General features: G+C 33.4%; 1 protein-coding gene across 6 annotated transcripts in view; it reads left to right on the forward strand.

Annotated features, from left to right (window-relative positions):
• The window catches only part of HLTF (helicase like transcription factor), a 50,967-nt gene extending 40,131 nt beyond the window's left edge, over positions 1-10,836 (forward strand). For 4 of the 6 annotated variants that reach the window (XM_045037462.1, XM_019810583.3, XM_045037465.1 and 1 more), the window contains exons 21-25: positions 1,915-2,040; positions 2,362-2,474; positions 2,784-2,964; positions 5,845-5,925; positions 8,655-10,836. In XM_045037462.1, the coding sequence (XP_044893397.1) occupies positions 1,915-2,040; positions 2,362-2,474; positions 2,784-2,964; positions 5,845-5,925; positions 8,655-8,807 (654 nt within the window). In that variant the 3' untranslated portion in view covers positions 8,808-10,836. The remainder of the gene's footprint in view (positions 1-1,914; positions 2,041-2,361; positions 2,475-2,783; positions 2,965-5,844; positions 5,926-8,654) is intronic. The other 2 variants (XM_045037464.1, XM_045037463.1) reach the window with 2 other exon arrangements.
• Positions 10,837-11,251: the final 415 nt, after the last annotated feature.

Below are 11,251 nucleotides of genomic sequence, written 5' to 3' on the forward strand. Positions count from 1 at the left end.
GTTTGATGGAATGGTGCACTAGTCAGTCTTGAGTGTAATGAAAACCGAAGTCCAACAGATTGTAAAGAGTTGGATTTACTTAGACCTACTAGTGCACCTTTTATGGTTAATTATGTCACTATTTTATAGGTAATCTGTTTCTTATAATTCCTTTTAAACATAAAAAGACACCACACATTTGGAGGCATGTTCACAGTTAATATCCTAGTTCTACTGTTAAGATCATTGCTATCCAATAAATGGGTCAGTAATGTGAGACACAAAGGTAATTTTAAACTTTCTAGTAGAAATAGGTGAAGTTAGTGACATTTTTGTTTATCCAGTATATCTAAAATTGAGATTTTTACATGATTTTTTTACTTTAAGTGTTCAGAGTGTGGTATTGTACAGTTACAGCACATCTCAGTTTGCCTTTGCTGCATTTCAGGGGCTTGCCACATGTATTTATTGGCTATTGGATAAGGTAGGTCTAGATTCTTAGATATGGTAGAATTTTTGAAGTGGAATAATCCTTTAAGCAGTTCTTCAGCTGAGGTAGAGTTTTTTTTAAAACATTTTTATTGGTATACTTGTAGGAAAAAATGCCTAAGTCATGATTGTGCAGTTGAGTGAATTATGAAGTAAACACATTCATTTAACTACTACTCTGGTCTCCCTGTGTCCCCTTCCAATCATTTACCTCCTCCCTCCTCCCCAAAGCTAACACCACTAAACTGACTTTTAACATTGTTTTAGTTTCACAATCTTTTTTATTATAATAGTATTTGGTATGTAGTTATTTTGGAGACTGTTTATTAGCTTGTGTTGGTACAAATGGACACAAAAAATATTGCTTTGAATGAGCCTGATAGGATTTAACAGGTCTTGACTAGCTTTGTAAGCCATCTAAAAAGGAAAAAAAAAATTAAGTTTATTTTGAGAGAAGCAGGATGGGAGGGGCAGAGAGAGGGGGATAGAGGATCCAAAGCGGGCTCTGTGCTGACAGCAGAAAGCTTGATGCAGGGCTCAAAGTCACAAACTATGAGATCATGACCTGAGCCAAAGTTGGACACTGAACCGACAGAGTCACCCAGGTGCCCCAGAAATTTTTTTTTTTTTTCCTAAAGAACAGTTTCAACTAGTGTGCTGTAATGTAGTTAGGTTCAAGATACTATTATTTCTGGTTTCTTTACTTGTCTGCAAATAGTACACTTCACCCTGAACAAGGCAGGGGTTGGGGTGCTAACCCCCTGTGCAGAAAATCTGCCCTAAAACTTTACTAATAGCCTACTGTTGACTGGAGGCCTTACTGATAACATAAACAGTTGACACATATCTTTGTTATATATTATATGTGGTATTCTTACAGTAAAGAGAAAATACTAAAATCATAAAATTCATTTATAGTACTGTACTGTATTTACTGAAAAAAAATCCTCATACCCATGTTCAAGGGTAAACTGTATTATAATATTTGTTTCAAGCTCCTGTTGCTAGTCAAGATGACATACTTTTTGCTCCTTTTTTTACCCAGTCCCACTTGACACATTAGAACATTACATCTGCCTGGAGTTGAGCATGTACAGATTTATCTCAAGTGGATGAATCTAAAAAGTCTAATAAAATGCTAGTTATTAAGGTTTTAGAATTTACCATGCTTTTTAAAAATTTAGGTAAGTTGGGGCACCTGGGTGACTCGGTCAGTCAAACATCTGACCCTTGATTTTAGCTCAGGTCATGATCTCACGGTTCGTGAGTTTGAGCCCCATGTCTGGCTCTGTGCTGATGGTGCAGAGCCTGCTTGGGATTCTCTTTCTGCCCCACCATCGTGCGCTCACTTGCTCTCTCTCAAATAAACTTGATAAAAAATTTTAGGTAAGTTGTTATTTGTTCCTCTGATAAGCTTCATTCATATCTTATTCTTTTCTTATATAGCCACATCCTAAATGTCCTTTATGCAGAAATGATATACATGGAGACAATTTATTAGAATGTCCTCCAGAAGAATTGGCATGTGACACTGAAAAAAAGTCTAATATGGAATGGACATCCAGTTCAAAGGTAAAATATACATGGGCAAATATTTGAGTATTTGTTTTACATTTATATGAGGATACCATTTATTAAAATAATTCTTTTCATCCTGTCATTTAAATATTATGCTCTGTTAGTGTTAACTTTTTAATTTTCTAGTGGTGCATTTGAGAGCAAAGAAGCTTCAGTTTATGAGTGCATTTTTTCAGTGTTTTTAAAAACATTGTCTTTTACTTTTGCATTTTTAGGGAAATAATGGGGCAGGGCCTTTCTTTTCCTAATAAAAAAATTATATGTATTTTGCCTGTTCAAAATGGAATCCAACAGGTGTTCTAATTTTTTTTGCAGATTAATGCACTAATGCATGCATTGATTGACTTAAGAAAGAAGAACCCCAACATAAAAAGTTTAGTTGTTTCTCAGTTTACAACATTCCTGTCTTTAATAGAAACACCACTCAGGTAAATTCAGTATTGTTTCTCACTTTGAGTAAAAGGATTTTATGTAAGTGTTTTGATAGGGATAGCAAAAAATAATTGTCTTACCAGTTACAGTCATTTCATCTATGTAAAATGATAGAGTCACAATATTTCCTGGGAGCATAGGATTTTAAAGATAAGTCCTGAATTTATCAGAAAAAATACTGACTGGTGGTTAGTAAATATTTGTCAGAATAAATAAGTGGAAGAATTGGTTGAATGAAATTTGTAATTAACATGTTTTTAAAATAGTATAGAAGGTGTTACTTGTCTCTTTTGTCCTTCCATTAGAGCCTCTGGATTTGTGTTTACTCGTTTGGATGGTTCTATGGCACAGAAGAAAAGAGTTGAATCAATTCAGTGTTTTCAAAACACTGAAGCAGGATCTCCAACTATAATGCTTCTATCTTTGAAAGCAGGTGGAGTTGGTTTAAATCTTTCTGCAGCTTCTCGCGTGTTTTTAATGGATCCAGTAAGTAGTTCTGTAGATTTTAAACTTTTTTGAAAAATGAACTGTTTGGTAAATACCTTTATAGTTATAATTGATTGTGAAAACTCTGAGGCAAACTTTAGAAATAGATGATAACTTAGTAAATGTGTATTGAGGGCTTTTTCTTAAGCACTTTACATATATCAAATGAAATTGTCACAATATCCCTATGAGGTCAATGTATTACTGTCCTTACTTTACAGGTGAGGAAACTGAAGCACAGAGAAGGGATCAAAGTCCATGTTTTTAATTTGTGTGCTGCAGTTTTCTACTTCTATATATGCAGTTAGTTTCTGTTATCTGTCATGCTTTTAATGTAGTGGTTTCATCCATTTGGCCAACAAATAATGCAGTCCTATGTTGTGTCAAGGAGTCTTACAGGCACTAGGAATCTGGCTATAAACAAGGTAGACAAAGTAGCTACCATCATGGTGCTAATAGTCTCAATTTTTAATGTGCAAAGAATTAGGTAGAATGTAATTTCTGACCTCTATCCTCAGAGATTTAGGAGTTCTTAGATGTGACCCAGGAAGCTGTTTTAATACAGATCATAGGTGATTCAGGTGCAGGTGTCCAGCATCACAATTTTAGAAACTAATACCATTCATGGAATATTTTGGATAAATTCTAGATCTAATAGGGTGCAATCACTTGTGGTTGGTATAATATAGGTTTAGCTGTAGAGTGGGAGCTAAAATTCAGACTGAACTTTACTCACTAAACTGACCTAGGAGGAACATCCACAGAGGAGCAGCACCTTGTTCTAATTGCTCAAAGAGGCTGTTTGAGCTGCAGGCATTCTGGACTAATTTAGTTTCTAATTTTTACTGGGTTACTGTTTGGGCTAGAGGCAACCCTATTTGCTATTTCTGTGATTCATAGATTTGAGATTTGTGGTTTTAGAGCTTATTGCCTGAAACTCAGAAAATTTCATAACCAAGTTTACTGAGCTACAAATTTGAGTTCTTCTGGTTAGGTCATCTAGTTTATGTATGAACGCACCTCTTACCAAGACTTTTTCCTCACCTGAGGGTAATAACACCCACCCAGTTCAATACTAGCCAGAGCCATATTTTGGCATTCACAGACATTATTGTCATGGATGGCAGTGGTCTGTTGTGTTTTCTTGCCTTAGGTTTGTGGATGAAGTCTTAAATCTTTGCTAGAGTTTTAACTAACCTGATGATATTCTTAAAAGATGATTTTTGGACAGATTCCCAAATTATTTTTTTCTTTGGTTATAATCTTAATATCTGATAAGGAAAAGGTAGGATACCAAATATAGTTTTATAAAACTGATGATCAAAAACTATATTATCAGTTTACAAAAACTTCTGGAATGTTTTAGTAATTCACAGATTGATTTTCATTGAACATTTTAAATGTTTCTAACTTTGAAATGGAAGCCACGTTCCAGGAAAATAACTCATGAAAATCTTTGACCTTTTCATGGAATATTGCATAAGGGCTAAGGTGTATTTTAAATTTTTGATTATGAACTTTTGATAAAGCTAATTACTACCTTCCTTCATCAGTACATGTGAGAATGAAAACTGTCAGTTTTAGATCATGAGATAAATTTAGATTCCTGGTAGTCATACTATACATATATTGTCAGCTCATTAGAAGGTTCCTAGGTAAAATACAACAGAAAGAACATTTTACCTGGGCTCTTGGTATAACGGTTTCTAAGCGTGTCCAATTGTGAAATATAAAATATGTACAAAATATGATTATCAGTTTTAGAAAACCATAAGCTAAATATTTCCTTAAAATCTGATTTCTGTACAAAAACCACCCAAAACTCAGATTACAACAGTAGTAAAATCTCCTTTTCCCTAGAGCTCAAAGGAACTTTAAATAGAAGAAAGTAACAGCCTGAGTATGAATCCTATTATACACTTACTTACATGTGCATTTATGATTTTAATTTTCAGATAGTACTTTGCTGTGTAAATGTTACTTTTCCCTCAACACCCCATTTTCAGCTTCAAGAATCATCCCATAGTTTAAAATTTAATGATCCCTACACTGATAGTTCATGATAGTATTTCCAAACCATTTGACTCCTGTATTTCTAGACTGAAGAACTCTGTATGTTTCTGCTTATTCTTTTCTTCGCTTCATTGTTTTATTCTTCACTTTAAGACAGTCCCCAAACGCGTGCCTGGGTGGTTTGGTTGAGCATCCAACTCTTGATTTCAGCTCAGGTCATGATCCCAAGGTTGTGGGATGGAAACCCCGCCCCCAGCATGAAGCCTACTTAAGATTCTCTGATTCTCTCTCTACCTCTGCCCCTCTCCACAGCTCTCTCTCTTTAAAAAAAAAAAAAAAAAAAAGTCTCCATGAGAATGCCTTTGTTTAATGTTACTTTTAGTTCAATTTTGAAGTCACATTCAAATATAGATACAAAAAATTACATCAACAGAGCCTCTAGTTTTAGGACTTTTAACAAATGGAAGTAAAAAAGAAAAACCAGCAAAAAGAAAACTTTTTTTCATAAATCGACCCAATTATGTATCTTTTCTGATATAAATTAAGCCATTTAAGAGGATGTGTAACCTTTTTTTCCTTTGTTAAACATAGATCAACTTCAAAATGAAAAAGAAAAGATACTAAAGCTGGGTGCTTTCTATGCATCAGGCACTGTTATTGGATACTAGAAGCAGTGGAGTGAAATGGAGAGTAGCTGCTGGTCATAGTAGCAGAGCGGGTGGGGTTCCCAGAGCATTTATGTCAGTATCTAATTCAGTCAGAGAAATTTGAGTCAGTAATAGATGACTGAGTAATACTGAAATGAAAGGATATGTGCAGAAAACTCACAGATCAGGGTGGTAATAAAGTCGTTCATATTCTTGTTAGGCCTGGAATCCAGCTGCTGAAGATCAGTGCTTTGACAGATGCCATAGACTTGGCCAGAAGCAAGAAGTTATCATCACAAAAGTGAGTTTTTAAGCCATGTGTTTTAAAATTAAGTTGATTTGGTTTTTAAAATTACACAAAAAAATGTATGAATATATTGTAAAAGTTTGCAGAATTATGCAGAACAAAATATGAAGATCACCTTTAATCTCCTTTAGAGGAAACCACCATCAGTAGTTTAACATGTTATTCAAAGTCCCTTTCTCTACTTTACATAGATTCATTTGTATGTATACATCTCTCCTTTAAAAAATTTCTTTTAAGGTAAATGGGACCATACTTTTATTTTTTTCCCTTAGCAGTATATATTGGGAACTACCATATAAGTACATATAGAGCCTATTCTTTTTTTTTCCTATACTAGTAAAGTATACATAAAAATAGTTGAAGTAAATACTGTGAAGTGTCCAGTTCAGTGGCAGTACTTACTTTCATACTGTCATGCAGTTATCACCATCATCCATCTCCGGAACTTTTTCATCGCAACTTGAAACTCAGCCCTCAGCAAACAACCTTCTGCTTTCTGTGTATTTGATGACCCTACAAAGCCATTTTTTTTTAACATCTGCATATAGATACATCATAATTTCTTTAACTAGTCTAATGTTTTGCTAATAAAAACAGTGCCATAATTGGCATTATATTACATAAAAGTACTTCTTCAGGATAGGTTAAGGAAACTAGAATTCTGGATTTAGAACTCTTACAGCTTTCAAGTTGTTTTCAAAATAGGCTTAATGATATATAAGCATGATATAAATTTTTCCTTACATGATGGTCAAAAAAGTGCCCTTTCAGGGCACCTACGTGGCCCAGTTGGTTAAGCATCTGACTTCACCTCAGGTCGTGATCTCATGGTTCATGAATTCGAGTCCCACCGTCGGGGCTCTGTGCTGACAGCTCAGAGCCTGGAGCCTGTTTCAGATTCTGTGTCTCCCTATCTCTGTCCCTCTCCCAAGAGTTCATGCTTTCTCTCACAAAATGAATAAACATTAAAATTTTTTTAAAAGTCCCCTTTCAATTTACGTATACCAAAGACTTTGAGTATATTTGTATTTCGCTTATCTGTTAATATTTTTTTCTGTGAATTGGTTGGTGTTTGCCCAGTTTTCATGAAGTACAAATATAGTCTTATAAAATAAAGGACTCTTTTATACAGTCTGATTTAAAATTTGTTAGGTATATTGCAGATGGTTTGTTATCAAGCTTTTCCTTTGAACTGGTTGTGTTTTTTATGATTTTAAAACAGGTCAGCTTTTTAAAAATACCTTATGGATTTTAAGATCTTAGAATTTATCTTCAAATTTAAAAACAAATCCCTCCCATATTCTTTTAAAATGTTTTATCTTTTAGGAGTCATGATATGGTTCTTTTTTCAAATGAAGAGCTGTGTGCTCCATCTTTTTTTTTTTTTTTTAAAGTATATCCTTTTTTTCTCCTTATTTGAAATGTCACTTTTATCATAAACGAGTTCATATATATTAACGTGAGTCTCTTTCTGGACTTTTGTTCCCGTGTTCCGGTTTCACTAATTTCTTTTCCTAATCCCAGGACAATATCACTTTAATAATTATTATGGTTTTTTAAAGTATGCTTTGATAACTAGCAGGACAAAGTGTTCTCATTAACCCTTTTTTTTCAAGATTGGTTAATATGATTATTTACTCTTGAATTGAACTGTGGATTTACAAGTTACCAGATCCCATTTAAGAAATCTTTTTTGGGGTTTATTGAACTTATGATCAATTTGAGAATGGTCTCCTTTATAAATAAGGAGTGTTCCCATACAAGAATTTAGTATGTCTCTCTACTTAGGTCTTTTCACGTTGTATAGTTCATCTTGTTTAATTATTACAGTTACTGGGATCTCTACACAATGTTGAATAGTAGTAGTGATAGTAATCATTCTTGACCTGTTCCTTTTATTGTTTTAAGTGTACTGTACTTGGTAAAGTTCTAGCGGATACATTTAAGATTGAGGGCATTTATTTGTAGGTTAATGAGGATATTTTCTAATCAAGGTTTTTATCAGAAATGTTTAATTTTTTTATTTTTGAGAGAGAGCATGACTGGGAGAAAGGCAGAGAGAGAGGGACACACAGAATCTGAAGCAAGCTGCAGGCTCTGAGCTCTACACAGAGCCCAACGTGGGGCTTGAACTCATGGAAACCATGAGATCATGACATGAGTCAAAACTGGACACTTAACCTGACTGAGCCACCCAGGGCGCCCCTATCAGAAATTCTTCTTAGGCATCTGTCTTTTTTCTCTTTAACTTTTTCAGATTGTAAGTTAAACCAGGTAAAGGCTTATTCCATTTCTTGGAAAATCTCATTTGGCTATTTAAATATAATGCTAAATTTATATTGCTAATTCCAGTTACAGAGTTGCCTATAAAGTTTGCTTATAGGTTTGCTATGGTGCTGTTGTAAAGATGTAACTTTATGGCCTTACAGCCATATTCTTTATACAAGAAAGCCATACTGAGTGATGAGGGAAAGCAGTGTTCAGCTGTAGTTACTATGTCATGTTCTGAATATACTCACTGCATATTGAGAAAAAAAGAGCTAAATAGTTTATAATAGATTATTGAGCAATTTTAAAAGCTTTGTAATACAGTAGAAAAGCAGATTTCCTTATAGTGGACCAAGATTTTATCATGTCTTAATTTTCATTTTTTTTTTTTTTTACATTGAAGATTTTAAATATTGTAACCTAAAAGTACTTACTTTTTTTTTTCTTTTTTAAAGTTCATTGTGAAGGATTCTGTTGAAGAAAATATGCTGAAAATACAAAACACAAAGAGAGAACTTGCTGCTGGAGCCTTTGGAACTAAAAAAACAAATGCTAATGAAATGAAACAAGCTAAAATTAATGAGATCAGAACTTTAATTGATTTATAATTTGTGGGATTTTGGTAAGGTCAGTTTGATTAGCTATATACAGAAATTTTGGAAATGAGAAAATACAGAGTTTTAGAAATGAGATCTAGAGAATATGTCTTCTAAAAGGAGCATATCGTTTTATATTAGTAACGTATGATCTCTTCTATATATGAACCTATTTTTAATGATATTTCAAATAGCAATAAGTTCTGTTACATACTGTGGCCTAAAATAATTTTTTGAGAAAAAAAGTTACTTTTTCAATTTTTCATAGTATCTTTGCTGAGTATTTTCATATATCTTTCAAGTACTCAGCTTTTTCATATTTCAAATAAGGTCAAACCTTTTATACTTTTGACTGAATAAAGAGTTATTTTCTGTGTTGGACATACTTCGTTAATCACTAGAGCTTCCCATTTGTGATGCTATATAGATTCACAGTCCCTGTAAACGATTAGTATATATAGACTATATACAAGAGATTTTATTACTTTGAAAAACCGTATTTACATTCCAGAATCAAACCTTAAATGAGAGACCCAATTCCAGGTTAGCAAGTTACTTACAATTTTTTTTTGGCAGTTTGAGATACAATTCACATTGGTGACTTGCAGTTTTGTGTTTATGAAAATATTAGGGACTGTGTTAGAACACTTTTTCTCCATTTTAGTCCAGTTAGTACTATTGTTTAAATGTAATTTGATGTGTTAGTGTGTAAATACAGTCTATGGGGGTGAGAAGTAACCAATTCTACCCAGTTTGATTTAAATATTTAAATTATGGCATTGCTGAATAGATATTTCTATATGTATAATTTTTATTTATGTAGTTTTTAAAAAAATAACTTTATAAATTTTTATAATTCAGAAGACTACTATATGTGAGAGGCGTGATATCTGGATGGAAGTTGGGCTGGATGACCTCCAAAATCGTTTCAACTCTTAAAGACATCTTAATCCTGAATGGAAAAATTTCTTTGTTATTGTGTTTAGAATCAGACTTTGATTTTGGAACTTCAGTAATTCATCCTTACATTTATCTATAAAATTAGTCCTCTTTTTCTTCCTTTTTGTTAATAAGCAGACTCACAGTAGTTGCCATGGCATTCTAGAGGACTCTGAGTCACATTTAAAACAAGCTCTACATTTGGCAATCACTTGAGGTAGTCAGTAGTGTTTTTCCTTAAAAGAAACTTTGCTCCAGAGACAGATTAATTACTGTAACAGAAGCTTCTGTTTGACGATACAGACTTAAGAACACCATATAGTTTATAGTGTTAAGAAATGACTTGACTTAAAGAGGATCTTGGAGGCAGTGTTGTGTTCCAGGGCATACATCTAGATATGTGCTAAACCCATCAACAGCTAAATTCTCCCCTCCCTGTGTTGTCTCTTGCTCCAAGGGCAGCAAGAATCTTTCCAGTCTCTTTTCTCTTTGGCATCAGGTAAGGCAGAGGGCTGGTTAAAAGATCAACAGACTTTTCTGCACAGATAAGAGTGGAATAACAACTTCGGGTTAGTCCCCTGGCATTAGGAGCAATGGGGAATTTCTGTACCTTGTAGAACTAGCATTACACAAAATCAGGTTGATCAGAATCTGATGAAATACAGTATGTGGATTTCTAAGTGCCAACACACTTGTGAGATTTAAGTACAAAAAGTTTTCAACAAAAAATACATAATCTACTCTTCTTGCTTTATAAAGGCAGAGCCTTGCAAACATAAAAGTGAAGATTTTGCTTGCTTCTTTACCCATTTATAGACTTGTTTTAAAACTCATAATGATAAATTTGGCAAGTCATTTAAAAAATATCTTTTTTGTGAAGTCCTATTAAGTGGTGTTAAAAAATTTAATTCTTCCTAAGAAAATCTATAAACTACTGGAATGAAAAGTTCATATTATGCAATGCTGTTTTGTCATTATGTAGAATAATAGCTTTAGAAATATCTTGAACACACTGTATTCCCACTTGTGGTTCAAACTGAATTTTGTGGTTCAAACTGGATTTTGTTTTGAATTTAAAATCAATAAAAGTTTTAAAAATTGGCTTCAGTGCCATAATTTTGGTGACTTCTTTGAAGAAAATTTATCTCATGCTGTGAAGATATCTATATTACACAATTGTGTTTTTTACTGACAGTACATAAAAAGTACTATGAATAACAAGACTTTCCTCATTCTTCCCACCTTTTTTATTTTGGTCAATTAGGTTCCATTTCTTGTTTAGAAATCAGAGTGTATATGTGTTTAAAGTTTGTTAAATGTCTTGATCTTCTAAAACATCGGTTCCGAGTCTTTTTATTTCCTCATCTGCCAGAAAAGAGGTATGGTAATACCTATGTATAGTGGTATCAGTAGCATAGCACTCTGAATTGTAGATTTTGCCTAATCTAGGATTGAAATAGTAAATCAAGAAAATGTTTATTACTAGTGAGTACCAATGAAATTATCTTCAAGCAGTA

Source organism: Felis catus, chromosome C2, assembly GCF_018350175.1.
Source record: "Felis catus isolate Fca126 chromosome C2, F.catus_Fca126_mat1.0, whole genome shotgun sequence".
In the NCBI taxonomy this organism is placed as follows: Eukaryota; Metazoa; Chordata; class Mammalia; order Carnivora; family Felidae; genus Felis; species Felis catus.